Source organism: Rhinolophus hipposideros (genome assembly GCF_964194185.1).
Source record: "Rhinolophus hipposideros genome assembly, chromosome: 6".
Lineage (NCBI taxonomy): Eukaryota > Metazoa > Chordata > Mammalia > Chiroptera > Rhinolophidae > Rhinolophus > Rhinolophus hipposideros.
Window position 1 is genome coordinate 85,304,808 of NC_138052.1, and position 20,386 is coordinate 85,325,193.

The 20,386-nt window shown below is 55.1% G+C and overlaps 1 protein-coding gene across 8 annotated transcripts in view; it reads left to right on the forward strand.

The window, feature by feature from the left end:
* Positions 1-5,982: 5,982 nt before the first annotated feature.
* Positions 5,983-20,386, forward strand: part of SPEG (striated muscle enriched protein kinase) — a gene marked incomplete at its 5' end in the record, with an annotated part of 56,875 nt that continues 42,471 nt past the window's right edge. For 2 of the 8 annotated variants that reach the window (XM_081052593.1, XM_081052599.1), the window contains 4 exons: positions 5,983-6,500; positions 15,388-15,477; positions 15,560-15,896; positions 18,627-19,930. In XM_081052593.1, the coding sequence (XP_080908719.1) occupies positions 6,122-6,500; positions 15,388-15,477; positions 15,560-15,896; positions 18,627-19,930 (2,110 nt within the window). The other 6 variants (XM_081052600.1, XM_081052595.1, XM_081052594.1 and 3 more) reach the window with 6 other exon arrangements.

Sequence of the window (20,386 nt, forward strand, 5' to 3'; positions counted from 1 at the left end):
TTCCTGCTGTCTTGACTGCTCAGTCTTCTCTACGGACACCCAGGGCCCTATCGAACTGCCCTCCTGCCCAGCCAGAATATCCCCCAAGGCCTGTCACCCCTTCTGTTCCCAGAGCCTCCCAGCCTTGTTGTATGTGTGTAGCATATGGGGAAGGAGACCAGACGGGGCTTTTGTAGGGGAACTACAAACACCTATTAGGTCCCAAGTCTGGGACTCTCCCCCTTGACCTCCTACTCCCCTTTGGGTCATCAGGGCCTGGGATACCACCTGCTGCTCTTTCTGACGGTCACCCCTGCTCTCTGTAGACTGGCTCTGAAGTAGGGCTCCCCCAGTTCCTTCCCCAAAGAAGCTTACAGCCTCTTTCCATTAAACCTGCTTGAGCACCTTTCATACAGGAGAGCCAATTCAGGAAAAATAACAATGTTAAGGAAAGTGGAAAGCTCTTATCTTGCTCTTGGAGAAGACCCAATCCTCTAAAGATGTCCATTCATCCTCCATTAAGCTACAATTTCAATGCAAGGCTATCTCAATTAAAATACCAAAGGGAAAATTTGGGAGAATTGGAAAGATGGGAGGAGAACATAGGACATATGAAAAGAAAATTAGGAAATTGTGGAACAAAACATTCACACGTATGTTAAAGGTTTCTGTGGGGAAACCTTAATTACTCAACATAGGGCTTGGAGGCAATTGGGTAGCCATGGGGTGGGGGCAGGAGGGAAGGCTGTCTGTCTCTCTTTTTACTCCTTCCAAAAAATAAATTCCAGGTAGATGAATGATTTCGGAAGCTTGATGGATCCCTGCAGGTCTCAGGCTTCCTGTCACTCCTCACAGATTTAAAGGTTCTCCTGTAGAGACAGGAAGAGACAAACACGATAAATTCACCGTCTGTAGGTGAAATAAACCTTATGGGGTTTTAGTCTTCAGGTCTCTAGTCTGATGTTCCCAACTGGTTTTCTTCCAGAAACTTTCTCTCCTCCTTGGACACGGCCCTGCTCACAAGTTGCCCCTTCCCTTCTGGGCTGTGTAGTCCCTCCAAGAAGGCCCCCTTCTCTGTGGTTTTCTTTGCCCTAAAAGTGGCTGGGGCTACACCCCAGGTCCTCTCCCCAGGCCACTGGTGACTCACAATCACTGCTTCTCCCAGGTGCTCCTGTGGGGGGAACCCTTCAGGCCCCAGAACTCCCCGCAATCAACCTGTAGTGGAGCTCCAAGTGAAATCAGAAATGGCATTTCCAGTGTCTTCACTCTGGGATGGAGGAAGAGGGAAGGGTGAGGGGCTCGTCCTTGAGCCTGCTAAAGGCCCTGGATTAGTCTCTCTGTGAGAGAAATACCTGCCGGAGGTTAGGCCCAGGTGGATAAGAGGTGGTGTGTACACCTGTAATTTCTGGAGCCTCGCGGCTCATTCTCACTCCTGAGTGAGTTATGTGCACCCCACAAAAGACAAAGAGACACATATATCAGGGAAGGTCTGAGAGGCAGCCCCACCATCCAAAGAAAAGCTTCAGTGCAGACTAGTCCCCGAAGTGGAGGGAGTGTAGGAATCTTAGACACAGCCAGACCTCGAAGGCAATGACCCCCACCATGCAGCAATTCCTTCACCAGCCTTCATGAGCAGTCATCAAGCTGTGCTTGAATGTTTCCAGTGTCAGAGAACTCACCCCCTCCATGGTGGCCCCCTTCTAGCTGGGGACAGCTCTGAAAGTCAGAAAGCCCATCCTTCTCAGCACACATCTGTGTCCTGTGTCGACTACCCACCTGTCCTCAGAGAAGAGAGGAGGCCCAAACTCACCTTGTGTCCCCAGTGGGGAAGCATTCTCTGAGCACAGCCTTCTTGGGACTAGAAATTCTGGTCCTAAGTCCTCGACTTTGTCTCTTTCCTTGGGAAGTGGACTGTGACCCAGAGAAGCTAGTTTAGGGAGATGGAGGTGGTGCTCCCAGAGAATGGATGAAAATAAACCAAAAAAGATCTGGGTCTTATGTGTCATACACACATTCCCCATCACCTCCACGGCAAAACCTCTCCGTTTCTGGGGATACTTGGTATCTTCTCCTTCAACACTCTGTACATTAAGAAATAAGAGCGCTCACAGAAGACTGACGGGTTTCCTGCTAGACTCATGGGACCAATTCCTGACCAACTCAGACCCCACCTGAGGGGGTGGAGTAGGAAGGACTTGTGGAGGCGAATATGTCCCTAAGCCAGGAACTGAGGACTCAGCGGGCACTTTCCTAGCCTGTCTGTCCACTCTGGCTGCCCCTTGGGACAGTGCATTCTGCCCATTCGCCACTTCCTCGTCCTCTTCTTACCACAAGCTTGCTCAAGACACATGAAAATACATCAACGACCTTTGATTCAACACCTAGAATGTCAGCTAACCAAGGGCAAGTTTTTTTTATTGGTTTTATTCCCTATCGTGTCCCTGGTGCCCAGAAGAGTGCTTGGTTCATAGGAGGTGTTCATTAAAAATTTCCTTGTTGAATGAATACTCACTGGGCACTTTTATTTGCTTTTCTCTAAATTATTTGTCAGAAAGGCTGATGGCCCCCACTTCATTCACTGTTTCAACCAATATTCACTGAGCTTTTACCATGTGCCAGGCACATGGTCCATCATGACTCGGAGGAAGCTCCCCACGGCCCAGAGAGGTGGGGTGAACTGCCAAGGTCACACAGCATATCTGTGGCAGAGGAGACCAGGCCCCAGGCTCCTTGGCTTCCAGAGCCCAGATCTCTTTCCATGACACCATAGACTTGTGATTGCTAGGCAGGACAGACTGGCAGCACACACCTAGCCCAGCGCCAGGCCGCGGGGCACTGTGGGACCCATTCTGAGGGACAGATGAGCGCCTTGCAGACAGCTGCCCTGGGTGACGGGCCTGGCCAGAGCCTGATGGCTTCCTGCTGTCACAGCTAGTGCGGGCTCCTCCAGGAGAGGGCGCCAGCGACTCCACCGGGCCTCTGCCCTCCCTACCCAGGCCCACGTATCCCTTTGCGCACATCAACGAATGCCCCTATTGCAAATACTCGGACAGGAGACACAAGCCCTGTTCCAGGCTCTGTGCCAGGCCCTTTTAAATAGTTAATATTCATTTTAATATTTTATATAATAATTTAAAGCCATCACAACAACCTAAATCAGATCATGTAATTCCTCAGCTTAAAATCCTCTGAGATGACTTCCCAGTTCACCAGGAATAAAAATGCCATGGACTACAAGATATAGGCTATCTGGCCCCTGCTACCTGTCTGACCTCATGTCCCTCCACTGTCCCCCTTCACTCCTTCCAGCCTGGCCCTTTCCTGAGCCCACCTCTGCCTGGAGCAGTCCTACTCAGATATCTGCACCATTTGCTTCCTCATTTACCGTGTTTCCCCGAAAATAAGACCGGGTCTTATGTTAATTTTTGCTCTAAAAGATGCATTAGGGCTTATGTTCAGGGGATATCATCCTGAAAAATCATGCTGGGGCTTATTTTCCAGTTAGGTCTTATTTTCGGGGAAACATGGTAGCAAGGCTCTACCCTATTTGAAAATGCAAGCCCCCAGCACATTCCCATCTCCATTACCCTGCTCCATTTTTTCCACAGTGCTTATCTCCTCACGATCTTTATTATTTCTTATTTCTTTATATTTGTTTGTCTTCTTCCTAGAATATAAGCAACACAGGGACAGGAATCCTTGTCTGTTTTATCTGTTAATCCTTGTCTGTTAATCCTTTATCAGTTAATCCTTATCTGTTTTATCCACTGCTATATCGTTCTAGTGCCTAGAACAGTGTCAGGTATATAGTAGGAACTCAAAAATATTTGTTGAATGAATGACTAAGCCCTGAGTTGGGTTACTCCCATTTTACAGATGAGGAAACTGAGGTTTAGAGATGTTAAATAACTTGCTCAACATCACACAGTTTATTTAATTCAACCAACCAATCAACCAACCAGCCAAAATTTACAGACCACCTGCTGCATTCCCTGCAAATTGTTGAGGCACAGTGCTAGGTGGTTTTGGACAGTCTCTAGTCCTTCGTACTTGATGTTCCATCTACTTGCAATATGTTGCCGCTACATTTTTACCTTTTAGATTTCAATTTATGTTTAAGAATCAATTAATCATCCATCAGTGGTTGCCAGGGGCTGGGAGAGGGGGTGTGGTTGACTACAAAGGGGATGACCAAGCAAATATTTAGGGTGATCAGACTGTTCTGTATGGTCCTGGAGTAGCGAATTCATGATTCTTTGCATTTGTCAAAACCCGGAGAACTGCACAGTACGAAGAGTAAGCTTTAATGTGTGCAAACAACAAAATAATTGCATTCCTCAAGGCTCTCAGTCCCTATGGGCATAATTCAGTGTTTAAATTGTTTCTTCTCTACCCCGTCCATGGACACACACACAAGCACACTTTGGCTTCTGTCTCCCAGAATGAAGGTGGGGGATAAGGAGGAAACAGCAATAGTAGCTTTTCCCATCTCGGAATGACTCAGGATTCCTCTTGCGGCTGCTCTCGGCCTTCCCAGGCTTCATCCCTCAGGGCTCAAGGTCAGGCGTGTGCCTCTCACCTAGACTGTTTTTAAAAAGCTTTTATTTTGAAATAATTGTAGATTCACATGTGGTTATAAGAAACAATGCAGAGAGGGATGTCCTGTATACCTGGTTTCCCCTGGGGTAACATCTTAACATGCATAACTATGATCCAATATCACAACCAGGAAATTGCCATTGACATAGTTCATCCACCTTCTTCAGATTTTACCAGTTTTATATGCACTCATTTGTGAGTGTGCGCGCGCGCGTGCACACATGAATGCATTTATTTCTATGCAATTCTATCACATGTGTAGATTCATGTGACCACCACCGCAGTCAAGTTACAGAACTATACCATCACAAAAGCTTCACCTGGACTTTTAGAAGTGGTTATGTCCTGTCTTGATGTTTTCCAAAGTGCAACCTTTAGATACATCAGAGTTACCTGGGCCACTTGTTAAATGTGGATTCCTGGACCCTCCCAGCACCCCCTACTGAACCTGTGTCTCTGAGGGTGGGGCCTGGGTACCTGTACTTTTAACGGGCACCTACTTTGCGAATCATAGCTCTCACTGACCCCCAACTCTCCCATGTCCAATCCACTCTCCACACTGTGGCTGCCAGAGGGATTCTTCTAACACACAGCTCTCACCATGTTATCCTGCCGCTTTAACACCCTGCAGTGGCACCCAACTGCCATCAGGATACAGACTTAGCAAGCAAAGCTCCCTGAGTCAGGCCCCTCTCCCACCTCCACTCACCCCTCCCCACTGCAGTCCAATCCTTCCAAACTCTTCTGATTCTCAGAACACATCGTGTACTGTCATCATGCTCTGAATTGGCCATGCTGTTTCCTCTGCCTGGAATGTCCTCCCCATTCTTCTCCTCCTATTGCAACCCTACTCAACGACCCATTTTTACAGTTTAGGATTTGCAGGTTGAGAGAGACTTGATGTCATCCAGCAGGTAAAGGCAAGACCAGCTGAGAACCCGAATCCATGACTCCCTGCTCCTGGTCTTACTGTTCACCAGGCTGTCATGGAGGCTGCCGGAGCCACGGGTCCCTGCTCTCTGGCTGTCTACTCACTTCCATTGGGCCTTCTTCCTATCTGCCTCTCAGACAAATCACCCAAGACCTCCTGTCCCTCTTTTTAGTCCAGTGGGCCTGGGACCCAGGGACCTGAGAATAGGGAAGAAGGGAAATGGGACTGAGCCCAGAGGTAACCTGACTCTGGGAGTGGGCTTGGGTGCAGACCCACCATGGGGGAAAGGGTTAGGACCTGTTTAAACTTGAGGGGACAATGGGGGCCCCTGGAGGGGAAGGAAGGAGCCGAGTGGAGTCCAAGTCCCCTCCTCTGCTACCCCCTCCCTCCACAGCTCCCTCGAAACCCGAGCCGGGGGGCCTAAAAATAGCCCCCGAGGCGCAATTGCCGGCTGGCCGCCCTGGTGACCTTCTGGGTAGCACAGGCCGAAGGCGGGCGGGCAGCAGGAAGGCAGGGCGCCGGCCCCCCAGGACTCGTCTTCCAGGGCACCATCCTCCTGGTGCCCCTGTGACCATCAGCTCCAGCGTCCCCACAGCCCAGCTCTAAGAAGTCATGCAGAAAGCCCGGGGCACGCGAGGCGAGGAGGCGGGCACGAGGGCACCCCCGAGCCCCGGGGTGCCCCCGAAGAGGGCCAAGGTGGGGGCCGGCGGAGGTGCCGTGATGGGGGCACCAGTGTTCTTGCGGCCCCTGAAGGACGCGGCTGTGTTTGTGGGCAGTGACTTGCGGCTGCGGGTGGTGGTGAGCGGGACGCCCCAGCCCAGCCTCAGCTGGTTCCGTGATGGGCAACTCCTGCCCCCACCAGCCCCTGAGCCCAGCTGCCTGCGGCTGCGGAGCTGCAGGGCGCAGGACGCCGGCGTTTACAGCTGCAGGGCCCAGAACGAGCGGGGCCAGGCCTGCTGTGAGGCTGTTGTCACAGTGCTTGAGGTCCCAGGTAATGGGGAGGTGGCGGCTGGGTGGGTGATCAGAGATAGAGAAGAGCTTCCCCAGGCCACGTGGGTTCATCCAGACTTCTTCTCAGGTGTTCTGGCTTCTCAGCTGCGCTGACCCAGAAGTGCCCACCAAGAGGAAAGTGCAGGGAAAGGGGTGTCGAGGTAGAGAAGCTCCCCACAGGAAGGTCAGAGGTCAAGGGTCAGCACTGGGTAAGCAAAGCCTGAGCCCCACTCAGGCCTCTCTGGGAATTTCATAGTGGACACCCTCCTAGTTTCCCTGTAGCAAAAGGCCACCTGTGGAAAATCGTCTTCATCAGCTCCAGTAACTTAGACTGAAGAATCCTGATCAGCCCAACAGGTCTAAGGGACGGAGCCAGCCCTTCTGATCCCCCTGAAATATTGAGAGGATGGGTCAGAGCTCCTGGCAGTCTGTTGCTGGGGCAGGTTGCTGTGCTCGGCAACAGGCTGGTTGGAAGAGGCCAGTGGGTGGAAAAGGATGAATAAATAGGGTTCAGGGCATCAGGAGGTAGAGCTAGGGCTAAGGGCTCCCAAGCGTGTGTGGAGGTGGATGCCTGAGAATCCACATGTCTGCATGTGCATGTGCTTGTGGGGCTGTGGAGGGGTCTGGTGGTATAAGCAGGGGAGGGATGGGGTTTGTGGAGTTGGTGTGGAAAGCCTACGGGCCGTATATAGCTGAAGTTTGGAGGGCATGGAAGGGGTGCTCAGGCAGGTCCCTGGGACCCTGCCCCTGTGGGCAGAGAGTGCCAGGCTCCTGTGTGAAGGGACTGACGGTAGTCCAAGGCAGGAGTAGAGGGGATTGAGGCTGGACCTGGTGTTCAGGGTCCTGCTGGGGCTGGTGTGGGTGCCTGGCCAAGGCCAATTCTCCTTGGGTCCATGTTTGCTCTTCCTTTTTGACCTCCTCAGCCCCTAAGCCAGCCAATTTTTCTCTAGGCTGAAGGCAGAGCCTCAGGCTGACTGAACCTTGAGAAACAGAATTCTGAGGAAATAGAGTGCTGTTAGGGGAGAAGGCAAAGAGTTTGGGGGTCACTGAGTATGTCCTGGGCAATTTTCAAGAGGGAATTCTCAATCCAGCTGGGTGGTATTGTGTAGGGTACATCCTTGGGGACCGAGGAGGAGGCATAGGGATGAAGCTGGAGGGGAAAGAAGACTCTAAGGTGCAGCCAAGTCAGGAGATGGAGCAGGGGCTCAGACTCCCTCACCAGCATCTCCTCTCTCCCTAGCCCCACCATGACCCCCGCCCCAACAATCTTCAACGACTGGTCCAAGGCTGGCTTCTCTTGGTTGACTTTGTAATTGGCCAGATAAAGGCTTTCCTGGCTGGTGTTGGAGGATGAGGCCCATTCTGGCAGACCTCTTAGCTGGGGAAGGATCGGACTTCTTAGGAATCTTAGCTCTGGTCCCGTAAGGGGGCTGAAAACAGAACATAAATCGAAGGGCATGATAGACAGATTGATGAGAATACAGTGCAGTGGAGTGAGATATTAGAGAAGGAAAAGGAAGTGCTGAGGAAGGAGCGTGGCGGTCACAAGGTTTGTTTAGAGTTAGAAAGGACCACAGAGAACTGCAGTTCTAGACGCTTCCTTTTACAGGTGAGTTCACTGAGGTCCAGAGCACAGGGAGATCTGCCCAAAGGCACACAGCTAGTTATGGCCGCCCCAGAATTAAGAACACAGTCCTCCTGGCTTTGACTCTGGAAGCTCTTTACTACTCAAGGAATTCTGGAGGAAGGAGAGAGAAAGAGAAGGTGAGCTGTCCATTGTGTGGAACATATCCCAGGACTGGCCTATCTGAACACAAGAGCCTCCTAGCCTGCCCAGGTTCCCCAATGGCATGGAGTGACAGTACTGTCTCCTCAGCCCCTCTGTAACCTGGGAGGTATGGCAGGCAGAGCTGAGGCCTGGCTGGGCATACCTAGATGGAGGCCAAGGGGCCAGTCTCCAGGCTGCTCTGGTGGAACAGCATGTGGGAAAGGAAAAGACCTTGGGTGCTGGGGTACTGGACTTGGGGACTTTTGACAGTCATGTTAAAACACGAAGAGGGTTGGGCTTCAGCAAGTCATGTTTAAGAACTTTTTCCTACCGGTTAAATCTTTACCCCAAGAGCAGCCTTATTATTATCAATTGGTAGTAATTTATAATAGTGTGAATAGCTAGTATGCTACTGTGTGGCAATATGCTATCATATCCTTGGACATATCATTTAGGTCCCACAGCAACCCTGGGGAAACTGAGGTACAAAGGAATGAAATGATATGTCCTGCTGTATAGATAGAAGGTGGCAGAGCAGGGATGGAAGCCTCAGTCTGTCCCACTGCAAAGAACCATGCGCTTAACTATTACACCCCCCCACATGATTTGGGAGAGAGAGGAGCTTTGCTTTGGTGATGTTGGGGGACTGACCAGGTGAGTCTGGCTTCCTCCTCCTATTGCCTTCCCCCAACCAGTCCCTGCCCAACGATAGGTACTGGTCAGGGACAGCTGGGCAAGCAGCTCAGCATTGCTCAGACTCACTCATGGAAAACTTTCTTGGTTGCGATCAACAGTGGGAGGACTTCAGGGTTCTCGAGGAAGCTCAGCCAGGACCTGGCTGCAGAAGGAAGGAGGCAATTTCCTGGCTGGGACTGCTGTCTGGCTCGGCAAGGGGTGATGCTAAGGTTCCTGGCACTCCTGAAGCCTGAGATGTTAGTTCAAGGATGCAGGGAGACCGGCATGGCTGGGGGAGGCTGGGACCCTGAGAAGACAAGTGGACTGCAGGCTGGAGAGTTTGAAAGATGGGCAACAGGAAGGTGGGTTTAGGGTGTAGAAATGAGGAAAGAATAGGAACAGTGAAGATAGCAGAAATACAGGATACTTGTAGTATATCATTTCATTATTTAATCGCCTAACCCCAAGGTTACATATAAGAAAGCTGAGGTTCAAAATGGGAGTTTACCCAACATCACATGGCTAGTGAGGTGGCAGAGCCAGATATGACAGCCTCTGGGTCTAGGTCCACATTGCCTGTCCTCAGAAAGAGAAGTGTATGAAAACTAAGGCTCTGTAATCATAACCATCCTTCTGCCGATATCCCCAAAGCCATCTTCTGGCCCCGTCTCCAAGACAGGCAGGCTTTCTTCTCTTTCTGAACACCAGGCTCACACCGGCATGGGCTGAGGAGCCCTGTGCAAATCAAGTGACCAGAGTAAATGCCACCCTCAAAGCTTGGGGCATGTGGCTGTAGGGGAAGGCCGGCACTAAAGGACAGAAGGGTAAGGACAGGCACAGGCCAGACGGTGCAAGCTGACGATACTCACCATGTTAGTTTGAAGTTTCATAGCCAGGGTCTGGAAGACTCTGGTGTCAATCAGAAGGATCAAAGGTCAACAGATGGTTGTGAACCATGGAGATACTTGAAATCATGGAGAGGTTAGGGATAGGGGGAGAGGGCCAGTTTAGGCAAGGGAAAGGTGGGGAATATACCAGAACCTGTGCTGAGGTATATTCTTCGGTTATTATCTTTTCCACCTGGAATTTGGGAGTTTGGATGAAAAGCCAGGAGGGAACTAGTGTGGAACTGGGGATAGGTATGGAGAGTGTCACCATTCATTCATGCGAGAGTCCTATTCAGGAGAGGAGGAGGGGCCAGAGTGGAGGTAGTGAGGCGATCTGGGAGGAAAGAAAGAGAAGAGCAGAGAGGCCCCAAAGCAGCCAAAGCCCATGTGGGAGAACTTTCCTAAAGCAAGGCAGGTCCCCCCAGGAAGATCCTAAGTAGAATGCAAGTTGGTCACTTCTCCAGCTGTTTCTTGGAAAAGGTCTGGGTCAAGACAGAGAAGAGAGAAAGGCTAGATGAATGAGCTGCTCCGGGAAGATTTACTATCTCCATCCCCACCACCCCTCTTCCTCTCCACCCCCAGCTCTGCCATCCCCTCCCATGTTTATTGAGTGCCTACTGAGTGCCAGTCACTGTTTCAGTGCCTGGGGTAGGGGGTAAAGACCAAAATTCCTGTCCTCCTAAAGATTACATTCTAGTGAGGAAACACAGAAACATGCAATAAACATAAGCAAAAAATAAACAGTATGTCAGAAATACAGAGCTGGGTAAGCAAGAAGAAGGAAGGGAGAAAATGAACCTGGGCAGGAAAGAGAGGGGGCAAAGAGGAGGGGAGCAGGTGTACCTGGCTCAGAGGAGGGTCTGCATGAGAGATCAGATATGCCATGATGACCTGGGTTGTCTCTAGAAGGGGAAATGCTGGCAGTGCAGAAATTATAAGTCTGGGATTGGGGAAATGGCAGGGGGACACAGTAGCACAGCCAAAGAGGACAAATGGAGCAATCTGGGGCCCACCCTGAGAGCATGCCCCAGAGTGGAGTTGTGGGGGTGAGCAGAGCAGGCCCAGAGCAGGAACACAGAATCCCACAGGCCTCTCCTCGGCCCAGCTGTCCCATCACTCACGCCCATTGCCCATTGGTTATTTTTGCTATGGAATGTGCCAGCCCCTCAGATTCTCCTGGGGAACAGGGGCTCAAGTTACCCCTTCTCCTCACTCAGCTCCCCCATCTGTGAATGGGTGTGTTTGGGGGTGGGCAGGGAAAGTGCCTGTGGGCGTCTAGGGTCTCTAGCTAGAACTGATATGGACACACATGTGTACCCTCTCAGTGCACGTCCACATGCATGTGTCTGTACATGAAACATTTGTCTCTGGGGGTCTGGGACACAGGACTGCCTGCATGTACCCAGAATGTATAAGACATGACCATAAACTTTAAAATAAAGGGAACACAAACTCAAATAACTTCAGGAGCCAAGTAGAAATTGATAATAAGCAAGGTGCTGTTGTCAGTGGCTGTACTTGAGCATGCCTGCCTCACCTAAAATATTGTGCAGGCTGAATAAAACTCATGAGTTTGGCTCTGTATTTATTTTGGACCCATGCTTTCAAGAAATAGTTGGGAACCCACAGACCAATCCGCATGTGAGGCTTTATGATATAGTGGTCACTGAACTCAGTCACAGTGCGTGGCTTAGAATCCTGGATCTCCTAGTTATTGGTTGTGTGACCTTGGGCAAGTAATCTCTCTCTGTGCCTCAGTCTCCCCCCTTGTGAGGATTTAATGAGTTTATTCATATAAAGTGTTTAACATGATGGTCAGTACGCACTAAGCATGCAATAAGTGTTAGTGATAATTAATGAGTAGTCACATCTCAGAAACCAGCAGTAGCACTACTTGTGTGTGCTGGGATGGGAATTTGGATCTGGAGGACACGTGGAGACACACAACCTGTGTGGCTTTGGCTAAGTGACAGGACTTCTCTGAGTTTCAAGCTCACAGGGTTGTTGTGAATGAGGTAACATGTATAAAGCGCCTGGTACTAGCACACGCTTAAGAAACGCATAATGATTGTTTGGGTTAGGGGTAGAGTTTTGTACGGGCAAAGTGTACATGGTGTTAAATGGGAGGAGGATGAAGGAAGTTGGTGTGAGCAAGAAGGTGGGTCCTATTTGTGAATAATAAGAGTACCTCTGGGCACTTGAGCGTGAGTGCGCATGCGCGCGAGCTAGGCTACAGGGACGGCATACCTACCATCAAGGAATTCCAGTGCCCTCTCTAGCTTTCCTGAGAAACTAGAGGGTATTTCCTGAGAAACCTGGGGATTTTCATAGTCTGAGGCCGTGTTAGCCCGTAGCCCCCATCGACGAGGACCCTTGCCCCGTGTACCACCTAGGCGCCCCTACCCGGCCCTATGGCCTGTAGAGTGTTCCGGCCACGGCAAGTTGGGTACCTACCGCCTGGCACAGGGTCCATGTGCGCATGTTTGTGGAGTGAGCAAGTCGAGATGCGGTTGACCTTCCAGAGTGGCCCCGCGGGAGGCGGGAGGGGTGGCGTGGCGGTCGCGTTGGGCTGACAATGAGAGACTGGCTCGATTTCTCATGGGGCCACTGTACCGCTTTCTGTGCCTCAGTTTCCCCATGTGCCCAGGGTCCGGGAGGCAGATGCGAGGTGGAGGTGTAGGGAGGCAGGTGATAGCTGCCCCAGGGAAGCAGGGCAGGGAAAGGGGCGCCAGGTGGGGTGCCATCTGGCGGGGGAGGGGCAGGCTCTGGGCACCGCCGCCTTCCCCCCGCCCGGGCTCCAGCGGCCCGGAGGCTCCTTCCGCCACCAGCGCCGGCTCCCGCCCGCCCCCGGATCGCCCCCGGCCCCGCCTCCGACTCCGCCCCGCCCCCGCCCGTCCCCTCCTCGCCCGGACGCTCGCCCGGCCCCCTCCCCCGCCATGAAGAAGCTGTGGGTGAAGAAGCGTTTCCAGGTGAGGGCTCCGGGGGCGGGAGGCGCCGGGAGGGGGCAGGAAGGGCTGGGAGCCCTGGAGGGAGGGCGGGTCACCACGGCTGGGCCCAGGGGAGGGGGCTCTGGAGCCGCGCCGCCCCACCCCGGCCGCGGTGGCCGCTAGCCGGGCGCGCCGCGGAGGGCTCCCTATCTGCGATCTGAGCGCACAGTTTCCCCCCACCCCTCCCTGCGCAGAAGGGCAGACCCTCCCTATCGTCCGCAGTTCCCGCGACCACCCGGGGAGGTCCCTGCGCAGCCTTCGGCGTGGAGTGTACACTGGCTTCTTGGCCACTTGGCTTCATTTTCTCTCGCCTCTGTCCAACCCGGGCCCTGGCCCCCGCCTGGCTTTCCTCAGCTCCCCACCCTGGAGCCTTCCATCTTCCGGAGCTCCTGAAAGCCAGGCACCAGGGATCCTCGCTGAGCTCAATAAATTCCCCAAGCCCTGCTCTGTCCTCTGCCTACCCGGGCCTCCTTCTTGAATTCTTGCGGTTCTGGCCCTTTGGGGGACCTTGCCCTCTGCCCCCATCACCCTCCCCTCCCGCTTGACACCTATTTCAGGTGTCTGTCTTCCTCTCAGCAGGAATCTGTGTTCTCATCCCTCCATCTCCAGTCATCCAAGCAACCCCCCCATCTCTTCCGTCAGCCCCCTATCTTGTCTCCTCGCCTCTGTCTCTGGGGGTGTCACACAGGTCCCCAGTCCTTGGAGTCTCTGTTCCAGCGTTTGACCTGCAGCCTTGCTGTCCTCTCTTTCCTTCCTCCTCTGCTCCTCCCTAGAGCCACTCTGAGCTCTAGCTGGGAGGGCTGACAGGCAAGGAAGAGTGGAGACATTCCCTACAGGGAAGCTAGTCACACTGGATCTCTGTCCACTCCCCACCCCCTACCCCCTGGCCCCTGGAATGAGTTTCTGTTTGACATAGATGTTTGGACAGGATGTATAGGGGACATCACCAGTGAGCCTTCCCCTCAACAACTCATTCTGGCCTTTCTTTTTCAGAAAACCGGCCACTCCCGCCGGGCCTTTGGCGGCCTCACCCATGGTGCGTGGACCGTGGGCTTCTCGCTCTAGCCCATGCCTCCTTCTTTTCGTCCATGTCCCTTCATGAGGCACCCAGGCCCTGAAGACAGCCCATGAGATGTGGGCCCCCCCCCCACACACCTATACTCACCCACCCACCCAAGAAGGCCCCCATGTGCCCTGCAGCTGAGAGAGGACCTAGCAAAGGGAGATGGGGGGCTCACTACACACCCCACCATAGGCTGTTCTCCATCCACTGGGCCAAGTGAAGATGAGCTCACTGCCGTGCTTTGGCCACCAGTACATGGCTCCTTCTTGTCATGACACTCATAGAGAAACTGAGGCACAGAACCTGATAGAATCTGGGAAAATTAAAAATAAGCCCAGGAAACTTTGCTCCTAACCTAACCACTGGGCATTTTTGAGGACCATTCAGCAGTAAAAGAGAGGTATGGGGAGAAGGGTTCCTGTCACATTCTGATGCAGAATAGGTGGGGGGTGATTTATAAGGAGGGGTCAAAGCACAATGCAAATATTGTAATAGTGGATGGGCCTGGCCCTTCCCCCATGGGGCCCTGGGTCTGTGGCAGGGCTGAGCACCAGCAGGTGTGTGTGTGTGTGTGTGTGTGTACACATACGTACGTGTGTGGTCAGTGAGTACACCAGTAAAAGTGCCAAGAGTACAGAATAACGGGTAGTTGGAATAACCAGCCAGAGCATGTGGGCTCCCCAGATCTGGGCACATTGGGAGCCTGCAAGTAGTCAAGAATGAGAGATGCTTTCCCCATCTCAGGTGTCTCCCTCCCCCACCCTGTCCCCACAGGGCATCTCTGGGCACTGGGAACCCTCATACCCCCTCTGTTCTCCTGCCCACCATGCCCTACCCCACAAACGCTCTGATAACAGTCTGTCCATGTCTCTCTCCTGCTGCTCCTATGGAAGCGAAGTTTTCCGCTCCTGCAGAAAGCAAAGTTACGGTAGGAAACTGGCTCCTGCCCGAGCCCTCCACTCCCCCCTCTTCCCTGCCCAACCCAGCCTCTCCTCACCCTGCCTTAGCTGCACCCTGATGTGTTCCGGATGGTTTGGGGTTAGAGGACAGGCTGGCCCCGCGGTTGGTCGAGTGTCCTGACTGTACAACTCTGAGGTGACTCCCCTTTGTTCCTGGGGTACTGGAACCCAGAATTTAGAGCCTTGGAACCTAGGACCTTGTTATTTGGGGGGCTGCACAGGAACTTAAGCAACCACTGACAGGGGAGGAAGGACTGGGGCTGAGTCCTTAGCAATCCATAAAGTGTCTGGCAGGAGGATGGTAGGCAGTGGAGGGCACTACCAAGGAGGGAAGGGTGAGTAGCCAGGGCCCCAGAGATGGAGCGAGAGAGGGGTAAGCAGCCCAGATTGGGCAGGGGGATGTGGGGAGCCAGAGAGGAGGGAAGATCGGTGTCAGAAGGCCTATAGTGTGGTAAGACAGACTGCTGCCGGGGAGGCACGAGGTGACATGGGGAAGAGTTGGAGTCGGAGAGAGGAGGACCCTGCCCACACAGGCCCCTATTTCTCCAGACTCAGAGACTGGTGAGGACGACATCAGCGATGTGCAGGGGACTCAACATCTGGAGCTTCGGGATGATGGGGCCTTCAGCACCCCCACGGGTGAGCTCTCTGGAACGCTCAAAGAGCAGGTGGCAGGCCTCCGACAAGGGGCACCTGGGCTTCATTGTGCTCCTTTTTCTAGGGGGCTCCGACACCCTGGTGGGCACCTCCCTGGACACACCTCCGACCTCCGTGACAGGCACCTCAGAGGAGCAAGTGAGCTGGTGGGGCAGCGGGCAGACGGTCCTGGAGCAGGAAGCGGGCAGCAGGGGTGGCACCCGCCGCCTCCCGGGCAGCCCAAGGCAAGCACAGGCAGCCGGGGCCTGGCCACGGCACCTGGGGGTGGAGCCGCTGGTACGGGCGTCTCGAGCTAATCTGGTGGGCGCAAGCTGGGGGTCAGAGGATAGCCTTTCGGTGGCCAGTGACCTGTATGACAGCGCATTCAGTCTGTACAGAGGACGGGCGCTCTCGATCCACGTGTAAGTAATGGCCTCCCGTGGGCCTGCACTGTCCCACCTCACCATGTTGTCCTGCACTGCCCTTCACCGCTCCATCAGCCTCCACCCCCATCTACAGGGCACCATCCACCCCACTGCACTTCTCCACCCCCCATTGCTTCCACTTCTGGCCCCAGCTACTCACTCTATCTTCCCACACTGCACCATCCTCCTGTGCCATCACCACCCACAACCTCCCACTCCCCCTGTCCTGGTCACTGTGCCATCTCTATGGTCTTGTGGACCCCTCTGTGCTTTCCTCCTTTCCTCCAAGGTCTCCACTTTCCCAGGGGCCCTCTCCCACCTCGACTATTCAGGCTCCAGTTGTCCCCAGGATTCCCCCCCTCTGGGGCCCCCTCCGTGCCTGCTGTCTCAGCAGCTGCTGCCTTTTCATCTCTCTGCACATTCCTGTTCCCATGTGGGCCTTTTTCTGGGAGGAACGGAACCACAGCAGCTCCCGGGAGAGCAGGCGCGAGCAAGGGAGCAAGAGCGCAACCAGGAGAGAGAAGAGAGCGAGGTGGTCAGGGGCAGATGGGGCCAGGGGCCTGGGAAAGCAAGAGGATGTGGGGTGTGGGGGAGGCAAGGGCACGGAGTAGGGAGGGATGGAGACAGGGAGCTGGGGTGGAGGCAGAGGGCTTGGAATGATGGAGGCTGGAGCCTGAGATGATCTTGTGGGCAATGCCTGAGGATGGGGTTGAAGGTTGTCCTGGTAGGGGGGTGGTGAGGAGAGACGTTGGAATGAGGCATTGGAGCCATTTTTGTAGATTTAGGAACTGGCAGATACAGGGGGGAGTGCTGTGGTGGAAGGGAATGGCTGATATAGAGGTATTGGGGGGTATTTGTGGAGCTGAGAGGGGGCCTGATTTGTGTGGGGGTGTGGGGGAGGTACCATCATGGATGGGAGGGAAGGAGTCTGGTGCAGGGAGGCTGCTTTGAGGGTGGTTGGAGTGGCTTAGTGGTGGGCAGGGTAGAAGTCTGGGCAGGGGCAGGAGAGGCTCCCTTGCTTTATCTGGTTGGCATTAACCAGGTGCTCCTATGCCCTAGACTTGCCTTTTTCTTCCCTGTCTGTCTTTGCCAGGCCCCAGCGGGAGCCTGGAGTTGCTATGGCAACTTCGGAGGAACCCATTTCCTTAGTGATGTCTGTGGTACAGAGGCTGGCCTGGAGCTCAAAACTGCCTGCAAGAGGCCTCCTCTGCTCTGATTTATTTCTCTCCATGCCTCACCCAGTTCCCTGAGTCCATTCCTCAGGGACTCTGCTATCCCTCCCCCAAAGTAGACTCTGCCTCCCTGCAGGTGGCTGGCTATGGTTCCACTCTCTCAGGGTATATGGGTGGCTGTGTCCCGGCCCCTGCCCCCAATGTCAAAGGTGGGGTATGCAGTGGGGGTGGCTGACCCACGTAGTCTAAAACATCCTTATACTCAGGCCCCCCAGGACTTTTCCTTGTGACCAGTACCCTGTTTCTCTTCCCTTCTGTGCCCCCAGAATCAGAGACAGTTTGGAGAGAACAAGGGCTCAGGAGTCAGACTTCCTGAGTTTCAGACCTAGCACCAACCATTTCCTAGCTGTCTCTCCTTGGTATGGCACTTTACCTCTTTCAGCCTCAGTTTCTTCATCTGTAAATGGACCTAATAACAGTTCCTACCTCGAAGCATTGTTCGAATTAAATGCTCAGTGCATTTAAAGCATTTAGTACATGCCTGACATGCAATAAGTACTCAGTGAGCCATTCCACAACTTTTTATTAAGCTCTCTCTAATGTATCAGGTGTGATGCTGACATCTCAGATTCCTTTTCTTGCTAATCTTGACGTCTGATGTGCCCTGGAAGGGTCAAGATGGGGGAAACTGAGGCCCAGGTCTTGGGCCTCAAAGCTCTGTAGGTGAGAGGGGTACGCTGGGCTGACCAGCTCTTCCCACCTCCTCTCCCACTCTCCCAATTCCGGCCCACGCAGTAGTTATTTCTGAGCTGAGTTATTTCTGAGCTACCCCTTTGGGGAGCTTCTGTGCTTCTCAGTGGACTTACAAAGACTCAGGTAACTTTCCCAGGGACGGGACAAAGTCAAAGGCTTAGACTGGGGGCAGATTGATCAATGAGAATGGGAACATAGGTGTCCTGATCTCCCACCCCAAGGACCCCAGCTCCCGCCTGCTGGGTCCTGTCCGCACTGGTGAGGGACTCAGGTCTGGGTTGGTGCTAGGTAACCCCAGGGATGGGTCACTGCTTCCAGAAAGAAGGCTCTGAAGGCTGGAGCTTGTTCTTCTGGGGCTGCTGTGAAGGGGGTATGTCCTGTTGAGGATGGGCAGGGCTGTGGGGGCCAGCTGGGGGCAGGAATGAGTGGGAGGCTACATTCCTGAGAGGGCCCCTCCCCATTCAACCCTTCCACCTTCCTTCACCATTCATCCTTTGCATCCTAAGCCTCATTCTTTTCTCTCCCACCGCTGCTACGTTCTGTTTCTGCCGTTTCCCAGCTTCCATGGCTGGGGGGAGGGGGCTGGCCCGAGCCCCTGGGGCTGTCTGTACCTGGACCGAGCCACCGCCTCTCCCCAGCACCTGCTCTGGCTGTGCCTTCCTCTTTGCGGGGAGGGGGCGGAGGTCTGGCCCAGGTCACCTCCAAGCCTTCCCAGCATGCCCCACTGCCCAACTCCTGTCTCCTGAAGGTCTAGCAGGAGAGGCCCCCTGAATCTTGTTCCCTTTTCGTCTCGGTTCCTCAGCAGCGTCCCTCAGAGCGGATTGCACAGGGAGGAGCCCGACCTTCAGCCTCAGCCGGCCAGCGAAGCCCCACGTCGCCCGACCCTACCTCCTCCCTCCAAATCCGCGCTGCTGCCACCACCGTCCCCTCGGGTGGGTAAGCGGCCCCCGCCGGGGCCCAGCGCTCAGCCCCCTGCCACCCCTACATCGCCCCACCGGCGTACCCAGGAGCTGGTGCTGCCCGAAGGCACCACCGCCGAAGAGAAGCGAGGGAAGAAGGCCAAGTCGTCGGGGCCTTCTCTAGCGGGCACGGCCGAGTCCCGGCCCCAGACGCCACTGAGCGAGGCCTCGGGCCGCCTGTCGGCGCAGGGCCGCTCGCCGCGGCTGGTGCGCGCCAGCTCCCGCATCCTGGACAAGCTACAGTTCTTTGAGGAGCGACGGCGCAGCCTGGAGCGCAGCGACTCGCCGCCGGCACCCCTGCGGCCCTGGGTGCCCCTGCGCAAGGCCCGCTCTCTGGAGCAGCCCAAGTCCCAGGGCGACGCGCCATGGGGCTCGCCCGGGGCCTCGCAGGAGGAGCTGCGGGCGCCGGCGGGCAGCGTGGCCGAGCGGCGCCGCCTGTTCCAGCAGAAGGCAGCCTCGCTGGATGAGCGCACGCGGCAGCGCAGCGCGGCCTCCGACCTCGAGCTGCGCTTCGCCCAGGAGCTGGGCCGCATCCGCCGCTCCACGTCGCGGGAGGAGCTGGTGCGCTCACACGAGTCCCTGCGCGCCACGCTGCAGCGCGCCCCGTCTCCGCGAGAGCCTGGCGAACCCCCGCTCTTCTCCCAGCCCTCCACCCCCAAGACCTCGCGGGCCGTGAGCCCTGCCGCCGCCCAGCCGCCGCCTCCGATCGTCGCGGGGAGGCCCGGGGACGAGCCGGGGAGGCCCCGGAGCCGCGGACCAGCGGGCAGGACAGAGCTGGGGGAAGGCCCGCAGCAGGAGGTTAGGCGCCGGGACCAATTCCCGCTGACCCGGGGCAGAGCCATCCAGGAGAGCCGGAGTCCGGTGCCGGCCGCCGCCCCAGCCGATACCCCCGAAGGCAGGACGAAAGCTCCCCAGGGTCGGAAGCGGGAGCCCCCGGCTCAGGCCGTGCGCTTCCTACCATGGGCCACGCCGGGCCAGGAGGGCGCTGCTGTGCCCCAGACCTTGGAGAAGAACAGGGCGGGGCCTGAGGCCGAGAAGAGGCTGCGCCGAGGGCCTGAGGAGGACGGTCCCTGGGGGCCCTGGGACCGCCGAGGGGCCCGCAGCCAGGGGAGAGGTCGCAGGGCCCGGCCCACCTCGCCTGAACTTGGTAAGGCCTGAGGAGCTGCTGGGACATGGGTGAGAGGGCCTTCGGGGTGAGGGAGGCTGGCAGGCAGTTGCGAGGGCATGGTTTCCCAGGGAGGGCGTGGACCCCAGCTCAAGTTTGAGTGAAGGGTTGTGAAGGTCCCTGTGCTAAAAGTTGCCTGCTGATGAGGCAGAATGTGTTTTGATGGAGGCTGTGTGGAGCCAAGATGTGAGCAAAGACCCCAAGCCCAGATCCCTGCCATAGGCCTCCTGAGTCCAGTGGCCCTCTAGTCTATAGAGTCAAGGACCTAACTGATGGAGGACACTGGTGGAGATCTAAAGAGCTCCTCCACAGCCCACTCCTCTGTGGGGGAAGAAATGGAAGCCTGTCTTAATAAATAATTTGTCAGGTCCCTGTTACAGGCAAGCTTTGGACCAGCCAACTCTCATCTCTGCCCTCCCCATCCTGGCACCATTCCCT